This window comes from Anser brachyrhynchus, assembly GCF_964034855.1.
Source record: "Anser brachyrhynchus genome assembly, chromosome: 19".
In the NCBI taxonomy this organism is placed as follows: Eukaryota; Metazoa; Chordata; class Aves; order Anseriformes; family Anatidae; genus Anser; species Anser brachyrhynchus.
The window spans coordinates 4,560,633-4,574,693 of record NC_137712.1 but is presented as its reverse complement, the minus strand read 5'-3'; the positions used below and the strand labels follow the sequence as shown (position 1 = coordinate 4,574,693).

The following is a 14,061-nucleotide window of genomic DNA, read 5'->3' as shown; positions in this document are numbered from 1 at the left end:
ATTTAACGCATTCCAATTTGCACGTTTCCCAATTCATGAATGAAGTGTTTCATTACCCTGCAAAGGACGAGGCCGGGAGGCTGGGAGGGGACGATGGGGCGCGGTGGGGGAGGTGGGGGGGGACTTTCTGCTAAGTGACATTTTTATGTTCTGCTAGAATTTGCAATTACTAAATGCTTTGAAAAATAATCCTTGGGGACGACGGCGAGGTTGTATCTCGCAGCTCCCAATGCACGGAGCAGCCGTAACGGCGGGGCTGAGCGCAGGCGGGACCGGCAGCTGTGGCAGGGGGGTCACCGCCTCCCACCCCCATCCCGGGACGGACAGACCCCTTACGCAGGACAGGAGGACTGGCCAGCGGCAAGAGCAAAAGGTTAAATGTGGGATTGAGTGCCCCGGGGAGCCCACGGAGTCTTTTCCTTGGCGTGAGCGAGGTTTGGATCCGGCCACGCCTGGGTCGTATCCAGTCCCTGCGGCGGATACGTGAGGTGTCCTCAAGTCACCCGTGCCCTGTGTCCAAAAGCGGCCGCTCCCGCTTGACAAAAGCACTTCAAGGACCACGTATGGCTGAAGGAAATGTGGCCGGTGTCCTTGTAACTCACTTACGGGGAAAAAGAGGACAAAACCCTACTGCCCCATCCAGACCTCAGCACCCGGAGCAGGGGCTGGGGTGGGCACGGGGATGGAGGGGTCCTGCAGCGCCCGGCACACGAACCTGAGCTGACATTTGTCCGAGGCTGGATGCAGACCCGCAGAGCAAGGGGGAACCTCCTGGCTTGGTAATGTCTACTGCACCTTGCGAAGTCAGTGGGGCTTAGTGTGTGAAAAGTTACCTCAAAGAAGAACCTCAGCATCAGTGCTAATGCCCCGAAGCAGAAGCCAGGACCGATCTGCTGGGTGTAGACGCTCTTGTCTGGATACAGCCCCTTCTTCTCCTTCATCTTTTGTAGCTGGAAGCACAGAGAGAACACACCAAAGAGCTTCAGCTGGCTGCTCCACGTCCAGATCCCGTGAATAAGACCCTGTGAAGCCTGCAGCCCGCTCACACAGCTGTGGGCTCTGCCGGCCCAGGGCGAGCCCTCTGCCTGCCTGCCGCTTTGGCTTCTCCTACATCAGTTCACAATGCTGGTTTCTTGACATTCAACCCAAAAACATGCATTCCCTTGCAAACCCAGTCTCTGCTTCAGGACTGGAAGAGCAGAGCCCCGTCTAATCCCCTTGCTGGAGGAGCTGGACCTCGGGAAGAAACCTCTTGATGGCAGGGAAATAACCAGCATCCCGCAAAGCCCCGCCGTGCCCTTCCCGACGTACCCACTTCACAGTGATCGCCAGTACGGCGGTCCCGATGGGTCCCGAGTAGACGCCGTAGCCCCAGCGGTCGTGGTAGATCCTCACGGCGATGGTGAGCACGCCAAACATGACGAAGGTCGATCTCTTCGGCTCATCGAACTCAGCCAGGGCTGCGGGGCACAGAGCACAGGGAGCCTCGGCTCGCCCATCTCCGCTCCTCCTGTTGTGGGGTGAGCGGCTCGGGGCTCTGCCGCACCCCCAGACCTCACCGGGGTCTGCCCCAGGGTCCCCAGGGACGGATCTGGGCCCAACTTTCCCTTCTTATGCCTCCCAGCTGGGGAAGCTGAGGCAGGCAGGGGGCAAAGTGAGCCGGCCCTGGGTATCTGAGCGGTGTCTTCAGGAGCTGGTTTTAGAAATATGCTCAGTGTTGTGACAGTGTGCGACAGGGCTCGGGGGTGGCAGCCGGGGACACGTGGGGACACTGAGTGGCTCCAGGCTTGGCAGAGCCTGCTCTCTGGTCCCGGTACCCTGAAGTTGGCTGCACAAGGGAGGCATCGAGGCCGTGCTTGGAGGAGCCAAACCTCTGGGGGACTGCTCAGAGCAGAGCCCACCACCACCCGCAGCTGCTGTCGGCGGGAGACGCGCACCCAGCTCTGCCCAAATTGCTCCCCAAACCTCCCAGGCTGACCTCCAGCAGAGCCTGCTGCCGTCTCGACCGAAAATTCAGGGACAAACACAAGGGTGCTTGCAGCCGTGCTCGGCTCCTGGGCTCGTTCCTGCTTCCCCAGCCCTCCCAAATTTGCCGGCTGCGGTGGGGACGGGGCTCCGGGCTGACGGGCGACGCCGGCACCTGCCTGGGCTTTGCAAGCTGGAAGTCGCCAGTGCAAGTGAATTATTAGAGGCTTTTGTTTAGCACAGAATGGGGTAATAACTGATAAAAGTTATGGATCCCAGTGGGCTCCATGCTTTTCCAGCTCGCACAGCTGTGTTATGGCTGTCCTGGATTTGCATTCCGGGAAGCGTGCCCGAGGGTCTGCGTCCGCACATGTGCGCTCGGGCTTTACAAGCCACAGCGAGAGGCTTCCCTGGGCTTCAGTCACCACACCTTCCATGTCCTTGGATCGTGTTTTTATAGGGAGTTTGGCTAAGGGATAATGTCCGCATTTTAATCTCTGTTGTTTCCCTGCGGGTCAATATTTTAAACATCTTAGTCCGGGGTTTTTATTTTTTTGGTGAGGTTTTGAATGCAGTAATGAAGCAATCAAGTCGAATTTCGCTGCAAGGAGCCAGAGCGTCTGGATCGGCTCTGACCTACCCTGACACGGCCGTTATCTGCTTAAGAATGTCCCGTGGGGGTGGTTCCTGTCCTTGCCCTTTCTGACCGAGCCCGGGGAGCACGGAGGTGCCGTGAGCGATGTGGTGATGCCATGGGGGCACCGCTCTATCCCCGGGGCCTGGAGGGGACGGGAAGGTCCTGTGGGGCCTTTGGGCTGGTTGCTTTTGGTGGCCTCGGTTTGTTGAGGAAAGCAAGGAGACTCATCCTGCCCCTTGCCCTACCCTCTTCTGTCAGAACTGCTCCTGTCCGTCCCTCAAACTTGCCGACAAAATTGGGAAATAACAGGTTTGAAGGCTTCATCCTTCTCTAGTTCTTTCATTTTGTTCATCTCTTATATTTTGTTTCAGTGGCAAATGAGGAACAAAAGGGGAAAAAAGGAGAAAGGGGAAAAGGAAAACTGAATATTGTCAGAGTCGGGATTTTTCATGAAAGCAAGTGAAATATCTTTCTGCCTTTTCTAATCAGATCTAATATTTCCTGTCAGCCCAGACCTGATAAACCGGGGAGATATGTTTGTTTTGGCTAAATCACCCGGATTTGCATGCTACCGAGGGAAGTGTCAGGCTCTGCACTTCTTAGTGCCCCCCATCAGGACGGGATGTCCCTTGGGAAGCGGAACATCAGCAAACAAGCTGATGGGCCTAGCACGGGGAAAGTGAGGAGAAATGGGTGGTTTTCTGACCCAGGAAACCCAGCGCCCACCAGCGATGCCCTCAGACCCCCCCTGCAGAAGCCGGGCGCTGCAGGGACCGCGAGCCCCTGCTTACCCATCAGGGACACCCAGATGGACAGAGCTGTCCCGTAGATGCTGAAGTACTCCAGGATATCGTAGCGCATGAAGCACAGCACTGATAAGCCGGGGCCATCACATGCATGGTAGATCTGTAAAAAAATAAAAGGCATTAGAAAGCTAGATGCTTGCCCACAGACCAGGAAGATAAAATAAAACACGTCTGCTCTTATCGGTTGGTTTGAAACGGTCTCTGTGTGGCTGCTGAAATGGTGGCACTGAGCAGTCTCAAACCCACCAGGGCCACTGACACACAGTAATGAATCTATTCGAGAGATAATGTCCTTCTCAATCAGAAATTACCTGAGAATCAGCGTTCTTCTGCCTTATTACAAGTTACCTGTGGACTGGCTTTGGTTTGCCGGCCGGGCTGTGCCAGGATTTGTAATTTGCAGACCGAGATGCTCTGCCCGAGACCCAGACCATGCAGAACAGTCCTTCCTCCAGCAGCAGGAGGGGCGCTGAGGGTTTTCATTCTAATTGCGAAAGGTTTTTGTAAAAGAATTCCAAATGAGTTTCCCGATGAAATGTGTGTGGATGCCAGGTCACTGTCCGGGCTAATTGGGGTTTGTGTGGCCAGAGTCTGAATAACGGGGAATTCACTGGGTGCATCCCCCGCGAACCCGCCGGTCCCTGTCCGTTGGATGTTGCTGCCCGATGGCTCATTGATGGGGATATTTGCAAAAAGACATTGTCATGCAACACAGATGCAGACCAAGCCAAGAGAAATTTTCCAGTGCAATCAAAGGAATGCTCCTGCCTGGCGCTCGACTTTTCCTCCCAGCTCCCGGCCCTGCTCGTTTCCTACTGGTAGCACCAGCCCTGCTCTTTCTGAAGAAGTCCCTGCGCTGCTTGGCAAGGCGCCCCTGGTGTAATCCTCGCTGTCATGCCCCGCCGGGGATGCTGATATTATTTATAATGGGAATTGCTGCGGGTCCTTTGGCTCGCTGTGGTCTCTAGAAACAATTGCACCGGGGCCATCGCTCTGCTCTCGGCTCGAGGTTGGGTTCGGGGAGCCTGGAGACGGGGGAGAAAGGCTGGAGGACAAAGAGCGTGTTTCAGGCCGGCGTCACAACGCTTGCTGGGGATGGACGTGTGCTTCCCCTGCAACTCGGGGAGGGGGATGCTGTAAAAAGGGTGACAGCAGCAGCTGCAACCCCCCTGTCCCCGGCCGGGCAGCAGCTGCCGCCCCTTCCCCACGCACAGAGATTTCGGCTTCTCAGGCTCCTCGTTGAGGACCTGTCCCGCCTCCCCTCGCCGCGCGTGCCAACTTTCCGATTGACTTCTCGGGGAGGTGGAGCAGACGCGAGCCCAGTGCAAAATGAAATCGTAGCTGTCTGGCTTCCCTGGGGAGCTGGGGGGGGGGTGGCGGCGAGGGGGGGGCTCGGCCGGGACGGTTTTATTAACTACTGTAGTTTTTATGGAACTGGCAGAAATTTTCCCCCTGCATTGTGTTTAAACGGAGGTTTAAACAGTGGATCCTCAGGAATCCAGAGTTCAGAGCCTGGTTGTATCCTTGGTTCTGCTGCGGAGGAGCTTTTGCCTGTCTGCTCCCTGCCTCGGTTTCTCTGTGTCCAGGTGGGGGACATGATGAGCCTCGTGAAATACCTTGAGATCAGTGCTGGGCAGAGGCGAATGCAATGCTAATTGTGCTGCTGGGTTATTTTCCTTCATGTTTTTTTAACAGATTGCTGCCGTGGTGTCAAACAGGGACCTTCTGCAGCAGAGATGCTGCTTTGGGCGCTCAGCCCGTGGGAGTACGAGGCACCTAGCAGCGCCACGAAAAGCCCTGCTGCTGGGAGCAGGAGCAGGAATTGCTCGGTGTGCATATGGCCGAGGGACTTTCTCCACTCGTAATTCCCTTGATGAGGGAGGCAGGTGGAGTCTGGGTCTTTCTGGCACTTTCAAACCTCTCTGCCAGGGCAGAGGGTTAAAAATTGTTTTTCTTGATAGCTCAGCAGCATGTTTCTAGCCTTGCCTGTCCTTGTGCAGAAACTCCCCGACTCCAGCATTGCTCACACCACCATTTAGCAATTGCAAAATCAAGAATCTGGCTACGTGCTTTCAGCAAAAAATGACAGAACCATAGCAAGATACTCTGCATACAGTTTAAATCCAGCATGGGCATTTACCAGCTGTAAAACAGAGAAAACCAGCTCCAGAACACCGCAATGAACCCAGACCCTCTGCTAACCTCACCGTCACGAACACCACTAAATCTGCGCGAGGACACCCTCAGCACACCCAAACCGGGGAATTCACCACTCAGCACCACACAGGGTGGGAGGTAACCAACAGTGGATATCCTGGGGGTCACTCGCTGCCACGGGGAGACCCCCCAACCCTTCCCAGCAGGGATCTGGTGCAGGGGGAAGGAAACAAGGGGCCCCTTACCGCCACGAAGAACATGGTGAAGAAGTAGACCATGGCTTCCATGTGGAAGCGCCGCTTGGCCGCGATGCTGATGGTGGGGAGGAAGACCAAGGTGCTGATGGTGGGCAGGAGGAGCTTGGCCACCAGCGAGCCCATGGGTGCCTCGGGGACCGGCAGCTCCCGGGGACGGGGTCCGTGCGAGCCGGTGGAGAGGGAGGAGAAAACAACCGTGGGGAGTGTGCTTTAAAATTTAAATGCCCTGCATGGCCGGGAGGGCTGCGGGCAGGGAACAGCTGCGGGTGCAGGAGCCCCACGTGCTCCCTTCTCCCCCAAACAGCGAAATTCTTGGCACAGCTGGTGGCCCCACGCAGCAAATGCTCTGCGCCCGGCATCGCCCCGGCTGTTTGCGCAGGGGAATGTGTCCTTGCACGCCTTGTGCTGGCTGCGACCAGCGTGTGCCTTCACTTCTTGGGGGCTGTAACGTGGCTGCGGTTTGTTTTGCAAGGAGCCGCCGAGCTCTGAAGCTGGAGGGGAGGCTTCAGGGAGCTCGTCTGACCCAGTGTGAAACGGCAGCTGTGTGTGTGTGTGCCCTCTGGGTGCTCGGGTTGTGTGAAACCCAGCCCCATACTGCAGGGGGACTCCCCCAGAGGAGACCCGTCTGAAATTTGGGAGCTGAGCTTCCCTTCGTGGGGAGGAACCGGCGCAGACTGCCCGGCAGGGCAGGAGAGCTGGAGGAAAAGAGACCAAAATCCAAGCAAGGTTTGGGCTGCTAATCCACTCAGTGGCTTCTCTCTTTTATAATGGCTTTTTATTATAGCACCGCTGCTCCCCTCCTGGGTTAATATCTTTTCCTTGGAGCCTCGCAGGGATTCTCGGCATCTTTTTGGTACAGCTGTTCCTGCAGAGCAGGGAACAGGAATGCCGCGTTGAGCCTTTGTGCTCCGGGTTTGGGAGGAGGCTGCAGGCCTCCGAGGAGCCACCGAAGATTTCTGAGGCCGATAGGACGGGCTTGCCTCTGCCCCGGGAGAGGGTCCAAGGGAAAGGCAGGCATGCGTGGAGAAAAAGGCTCTTTGAGACCCTCCAGCCAAGTGGGAAAGGGCCCGGGGAGGAGGATGTGTGGGTGCTGGGTGCGGTGAGGATGGCCCAGCAGCATCAAAGTGCTGTCCCAGGAGGGTTTGCTGGCAGCCTTCCTCCAGGCACAGCTGAGACGAGCAGGGCAGGGCTCCCATTTTATCTGATATCTCAGGAACCGGCCACGTTCCTTCCAGGCGAGCATCCCTTCGCAGAGCAGGGTGGCTCCACGCTGCCCACGCCGCATCTTCAGCCACCCTGGACAAGCCATCAGCTTACCACAAATCCTTGTAAAGCTGTAAATAAACAGAGAAAAGCTCTAACATCTCATTTTACCGTGAAAATAAATCACCCCAAGACAGCACAGAAATACCCTGCTTCTCACCACGCATCCAGCCCTGAGCGGCAATCAGAGCAAAGTGCCAGTGTGCTCTGAAATACCCTGCTCCTTTTTGGTCGTTGTTCCTTTTTGGTGTTTGTTCCTTTTCAGTGATTCTGAGCTGTTCCTGCACGAGCTGTGGGGCTGAGGTTGGGACTGGGGGCTGCTGGGGGTCTTGCCTCCAGGGGGGTCTGGAGCAGGGTTAGGGTTAGCTGGTTGAACAAAACACTCCGGATCCCTGGATGAGCAACCCGTGTGCTCCCTGCTTTTGTGGCTGTGACATTGGTGTCAGATTGGTGAAAATGCAGCTCGGAGCCCAATTGTGGGGACAAAAATACACGTCTGGGGGCAAGGCAGCTCTCTTGGGACCATTTGTAAGGCAGTCGTGCAGCAGGCCAAATGGCATCAGTTTAAAATAAGATCAAACCTTTGTCAAATGCATCCCCCTCGCAACTTTGCTCCAGCTGGAGCCCAGAGGAAGGCAAACCCAGCTGGCTGCTGGATGCAGCGAGTGTCAGCCGTGGCACTGAGCAGTAAATGCTGGAGCTCCCAGGGGCAAGAAAACATTCCCCAGGTGCTCGGGCTTCATCTCTCCCAGCTGCATGCCCTGGGCTGGCGTTTGGTTTGCAGCCAGCGCTGTAGGCATGGGGGAAAAAACCCACCCCAGTGTGCACACGTGTTCCAGCTCTTATTGAAAAAGAGAGCCCAAAGCAAACCGCGAGGCAAGGGGCAGGTGGCGAGCTCACCTCGGGAGCTGCTGCCTGAAAAGTCTCGGTTCAGGCTACAAACAGCAGACCCAGAGAGCCAGGCACGGGCTTTGCACATCTTCCCGGGAAGGAGCCCAAGTAACAAAGGGCCAGAATTTCGTTCCTTCTCTCTTAAACAGGTAGGAAATCTAGAAAGAGCAAATTTTAGCTCCTGCACTTAAGTGCTTCTGGAAAGCAAATTTCGAACTCACATTCCTTAGGGCTAATTTTGTGTGGACCCGAGCGCACGCAGGAACGGTGATATATATGGCTGAAAAGTGGTTCCCAGATGCCAAAACCAGGTTCTGGTATGCCGTCCTGGATCCTTCCAGGGTAACACTAACCATGGCTTTCTGTAAGCACTTCTACTGTTTCAGCTCAGACGTTGCAGTGGAGGAAAGAGACACAGAGCGTTTTGTGTTCCTTTTTATACGAGGGTGATAGTTTGGAAGTAGAATATACTGAAATAGAGGATTGGGGATTGATGCTAATTTAGAATATTTAGAATATATTCACCTTGGGATGAGTACAGGATGACCTTTTTTCTGTCTGGTGTAGGTTGTATCAGAACTGAAACTGGGACTGTTGTGAGTCCTGGCGAGTGCCAGGCCTGGAATAATGGTGCTAACAACACTAAAATGGAGAATCGCTTGCAGCTTCTGCATGAGCTCATGATTTTTCAGTGTTGCAGTGTGCAAGAGCAGCGTGAGCAGGAGGAAGGGCTGTGCAAACGTGGTGCTAACTGCTAGGCGTTGTTCGCCGCCTCCGTTACTTCAGAGCCGGGTTCTTCCTCTCTGCAACGCCTCGACGTGCGCAGTCTGGGCTCTGGGGTGTGACCAAGAACCGTCCTGGCATGAGGGGCCTGGTGCTGGGCAGCCCACCCTTGAGGCAGGAGGGTTCCTGGCAGCACCCATGGGGTATTTTTTGCTCCTTCCCTAAGCTGCTGGAGCAGGGGCAGCTGGAGCATCTGGGTAAAACCCCTCTCATCGCCTACTTTCCCTGCAGTCAGAGCCGCTGCATGAACGCTGGGGTGGGCAGAGCTTTTGGTATAGCCACAGTCCAGAGGTAGGGGAGAAGACCCCAGTAAATGTGGAACCCCCAGGGGGTGTCACAGCCCCAGCACGCTCCCGGCTGTGGGGCCGGCCCCGCTCGTGCTCGGCTCTCACCCGCGCACAGCCCTGCCAGAGCACCTGCAGCCTTCTCCTTTTATTAGCGGAATAAATTGCCACTTAAAATCTCCATTCTCCGTGAGGCCCGGCCCCGTTTAGCTGAATGCCTGCCCTTAAGAAAATTCCTGCTTCCTGCCTCCCCTGAATAACCTATTGTGCGTGTCCCCAGAGGTACCCTCGCTTCTTTTTTCCCTTGGGTTTTTCACCCTGCCCTGCTCCTCCGCCTGGTCACTGCCCCCCACAAGGCCACCGTTAGTGCTGGGGACATCTCCTTTGTTGTCACCAGCTTTATATTGCTCATATGTACCCATCTGGCTGTCCTGGCTCATCAGGGTGGTCTGCTTGGGTGCCAAAGGTGAAAATATAGGGGTGTAGTGGGGCTGGGGGCAGTGTGGGGGCTGGCCAAGCCCAGGGGTTTCTTGCTGGTGTCGTGGGATTTAATGGTTGTGTTACGGTCACAGCTGCTGGAGCCCGGTGATGGTGTCAGGGTCTCAGCCCTGTTGACCAAAAACCTCCTTTTCTGAAGAGAAAAGCTCCAAGCTGGGATGTTTAAAGGCTCAAAAGCCAGAAGGGAATGAAACCAATCTTAGGATTGGGGGGAGTCTGACTCATGGCTGTTGAATGCCTGTGGTTGGCAATGCTGCATAGCTTATGTCCCTCTACACAATGCTACACAACCTCCGTGCGAGACTCATTTCATTAGAAGAAAAGGCTTTGTACTTTTTGGTTTTTAATCTTTGCATAGCTTAAATTCCCAGCCAAGCGTGACCAGTCTGGACGCTCCTCCAGGTTCCTGCAGGAACCTATGCTCTTCAGGGGCAGGTAAAATTAAAGCGAAATAAATCTGCAGAAAAAAGTAATAGCTTTTAATACCATTAAAACTCTACGGCCATGACCGTACCTGGGGACACTGTGGTCACTTGTGGCTTTCAAACTTCCCAGAGGCATTTTAATAGGAATCTGATGGCAGCTTGGTGGCTTTGGCCTGTTCGGTTTGACTCAACATATTGCAAATAGCCACGGCTGAAACCCTCACGCTAACATGGTATAAATCATTTTCCACACTTCATGCAAGCACGCACAGATTAAGTGCCTTGCCTAATACTGCGCCGTGGGTCACTCTGCAAGGGACTGGGAGTGTCTCGAAAGGACACTCTTTTGGGCTCCTCTTGCTGTAGTTGCACAGTGGTAGGCCATAGCCACAGCTCTGGAGAAGAAGGTAGGGCTGGCTGCCAGGGCCTTTTTTTTGGGGCTTTGCCACATTTTGCTCCCCCTGGCAATGTCCCGGCCATGCAGGGACCTCACCCGCTCCATGGCTGCCTTAGATCTGCTCACGCCGCGCCAGGCTCGCCCGAAAACGCCGCGTGGAGCTGTGCAGGACTGTTGAACAAACGGGCCACTTCTGCAGGAAACCTTAAAAAAAAGGGAAGAAAATCTGTTAGTCATCTCCCCCCGAGTGAACATGAAGCCGCCGGGGGGTCCTGGACCAGCAGACTCCAGACCATCCTCCTCCAGCCTGGCTCTCCTGGACGTGGGCAGGCGTTTTGGAGGGGCTGGGTACAGCAGAGCTCTTCCATCCACTGCACCCGCACCGGGGCCTGGCCAGAAAAAGGATGAATGTTGCCTGGAAAGTGGTGCCGGATCGGTGCAGCTCGTGGCTGGGAGGTGGCTCCGGCTCACCGGGAGCAGGTCCTGCTCCATGCTCGTGCAGCCCCGCACGGGGACTTGCTTGGGGCTGCCCCTGGCAAAGCAACCCCCAAGAAAGGGCCCGATCCTGCCAAGCGCAGAGTGCCTCCGTGCCGTGGCGGCTCCCGTGGAGCAGAGACACTGCTCTGTCCAAAACTTCACTGAACTAATTTCAGTGGAGGAAACTCCTTTCCTCTGCAGGCACTTCTGCGGCCAAACAAGCAGTCAGCCGCCGCCGGCTCTCCCCGGGCTGGAGGGAGGATATTTTGGAGTGCCTGTCGCTCCTTTTGTTTGGACCGTGAATTAAGCTGGGCACTGGTTTGGGGTGGAAAAGCTGGCAGCGGCCCTGCGCAGGGGTCAGAGCCTCGGGGACGGTGGGGTGCAGCAGCACAGGATGCTCGGCCGGCTGGCTGGGTCCCCGGGGAGGGGAGGCTCCCCTGGGAATGAGCCAAATTGGGGAGTTGGGGTTAGATTTGGAGTAAGCCCTCGTTCCTGGCCGAGGTAGCTCAGAGCACTGACCCTGAACGTCTCGGCTTCAGCCTGGGAGCGAGCGTGCTCTGCCTGCTAGGGCTGAGGCTGTTTTCCTGCTGTGCTCGCTTTTTGGGTGGCTTTGCCGAGCTGCTGGCACACAGAGGGGCTGCACGGCACGCCCCGAACGGCGGCAGCAAGGGCAGCAGAGCTGAAATCAGCTTTTTGGGCAGATCCGGGCCATTTGCACCATTTCAATCTCATGCAGGCTGAGATTTTGCTCCTTGTTCATCGTGCTGCGGGATGCACGCTGGCTGGTGTGGAGCGGGGCTGGAGCAGAGGCTGCAGCACCCACTCCATCTCCCCATGGCTCAGCCCCTGCTCGAGTCCCAAATTTCCCTGGGAAAATCCTGCGCGAGCACGCCGCGACCGTCCCCGGGTGGGGAGGGCTTTCTCCCCGTCCACGCAGGTGCATCTTGTCTCGATTTACTCCGAGCCCAAAACGCAGTAAATAACATCTGCAAATCATTTCTAACGCTCATGCCAAAAAAAAAAAAAAAGGGAGATAAAAAACCCTGTCGTCTGAGACCGGCCGCCGGTGATTAATGCCGGACCTGCCGGCAGCCTCGGCAGCAGCAGCACCCGCAGCCACAGGATTTGGGGTGGGGGGATCGGGGTCTTTGGGGTGGGGAGCATGGAGGTTTGGCCCCTGATGGTGAAGCAGGAGGGAGGCTCGAGCTTTGGGTCTGCTCTGCGGAGCTTTTTTGCTTTCGGGGCTGTTTTTTGCTCCCACCGCCGCGATGGCATCGCTCCTGCTGATTTCACGCGGAGGGGCCGGGGCTGCGTAAGCCGCGCTGCCGCGGCCAGGGATAACACGGCGTGATTTATGGGAGCAATCAGTTGCCACTAGGAGCTGGTTAGGAATTTTCCGATGAAACGGGGATTGCGTCAGAAACCGCTGAGTCATCTCAACTGTTTCATTAAAAAAAAAAAAAAAGGAAAAAAAACTCCCTTGGCTTTGGTGGACTTTTGGTGAGGCACAGAGAGACTGAACGCGTCTCGCCTGCTGCTGGCTCCCCCAGTGCTTGCCTGGGGACTGCTGTCCCCGACCCCTGGCTTTCATCCCCAGTGCTTCCCAGTCCCGGCTGTCCCTGCGGGGTGCGGGGTCACCCAGGGATGGGGTCCCACGGGGTGCAGCCTCCTGCCAAACCTGGGGCAGGCTGGGGGATGCAGGGGCTCACACGGACCCAGGCTGCTCTGGCGTTTTCAGTGTGAAATAGCTTGATGCTTTTAAAATCTCTCGTGTTCAGACTTTTCCCTCCTGGTTGTTCCGAAACGGAAAGGGCTTTCTCCTGCATGTCTCGGGCTGGGATATTTTGAAACACAGGAGCTGGGTGAACTCGAGCGCTAAATTTTCCCAGTGTCCTGGTCACAGCCAACCGATGGAAAATTAAAAGTTGCAAATCAACCTAGCTGGATAAATTAAAACAGGCTGGCAGACGTTTAGCCAAACAGAAAAGGAGACTTCATTTCCCATGTAAATTTTTTTGGGATGGATTCTCCGCTCGGCTCCTCACCGCCATCCCTGGGGCCCAAATTCTCCATGACCCAGAGGTGCAGCGGCCCCGGGAGCTGCGTGGGGTTGGTGCCCCGTGGCTGCGGAGACACGCACGGAGGCTGGGTGGGTGTCCGGGTGGGGCTGAGTGCTGCCACCGAGGGCCAAGCGCCGCTGTGTCCCCAGGCACCGCTGTGTCCCCAGGCACCGTGGTGCCCCCATCCTCGCAGCCCTGCTCCGGGATAACCGTGGTACCAGCGGTCCTTGCCCAGACGGAGCATCCCTGGAGTGCTGGAGCCAGGAGACGGAGGCCACCGTGCAGGTGGGCTTGGTGACGTGCCAGGACGTCCCCAGTGGGTGTGCAGGGCCGTGCTACGACGTGCACAGAGACGCGCGGCACCGTGCAGGTGAACCACGTCGGCGGCTGCACGAAGCCCACAGGGAAGGGACCTCGTGGGACACCTGTGGGTTGCACACGTGGCGTCATCGCGTCCCACTTGCCACCCCGGGCTTGTCCCTGCCACCTGCCGTGGCCGGAGGTGACACGTGTGCCGGTGCCCCCCAGCCAGGGGCACTGCAGCCACCCCGCAGGGCAACTCGTGTGCGCCAAGCCCCGTTCCCCCCACCCTCCTTTTACCTCCTGCGTGGCGGCAAGCTGCACCAAGCAGCGGGCGTGACGCCGAGCCCCACCGAAGGGCACCAACCCCCCGGGATTGCAGGATTCCCCTTTTTTCCCCCCTCCTTTTTGCAGGAGCGAGCACGCTTCCAGCCGATGCGGGGACGGGGGGGGGGGGCAGGCAGCAAGTAGGGCGGCTGCCACCTCGGGGGGGCACCTCGGCATCCCCCTGCCCAGCTCGGGGGGGGGCGAAAAACGGCCTCGGGGCCGGGGGGGGGGGTGAAAATCACGGGCGGGCAGCGGCGGAGACGCATGCGTGCCGCCTCCCCCCCCCCCCCGCCTGTGCCCCCCCGGCTTCGCCGCAGGAAACCGGCTGGCGGCCGCGGATCGGCGCCGGGGGAGGCGAGGGGTTAAGCGGGGTGGGGGCATCCCGGGCCGAGAGGTGTGAATTCCGCCCGGTCCCCCCCCCCCCCCAGCGCTATAAGAGCGGCCGGCGAGGGCTGGGGGGAGCCACTGCGGCGGCTCCTCCTCGCTGCGAGCCCGGCGCTGGGGGTGGCTGCGCTTTGAAGTCGAGGAGGAGGA

At 57.3% G+C, this 14,061-nt stretch overlaps 1 protein-coding gene across 2 annotated transcripts in view; it reads right to left on the bottom strand.

Annotated features, from left to right (window-relative positions):
* MYMK (myomaker, myoblast fusion factor) overlaps positions 1–14,045 on the bottom strand; it is a 30,867-nt gene extending 16,822 nt beyond the window's left edge. The window contains exons 1-4 of one of the 2 annotated variants that reach the window (XM_080561679.1): positions 5,811–14,045; positions 3,394–3,508; positions 1,312–1,460; positions 834–950 (exon numbers count right to left, since the gene is read on the bottom strand). In XM_080561679.1, coding sequence (XP_080417805.1) covers positions 834–950; positions 1,312–1,460; positions 3,394–3,508; positions 5,811–5,945 — 516 coding nt within the window. In that variant the 5' untranslated portion in view covers positions 5,946–14,045. Of the gene's footprint in view, positions 1–103; positions 951–1,311; positions 1,461–3,393; positions 3,509–5,810 lie in introns of those variants that run through there. The other variant, XM_080561678.1, reaches the window with a different exon arrangement.
* Positions 14,046–14,061: the final 16 nt, after the last annotated feature.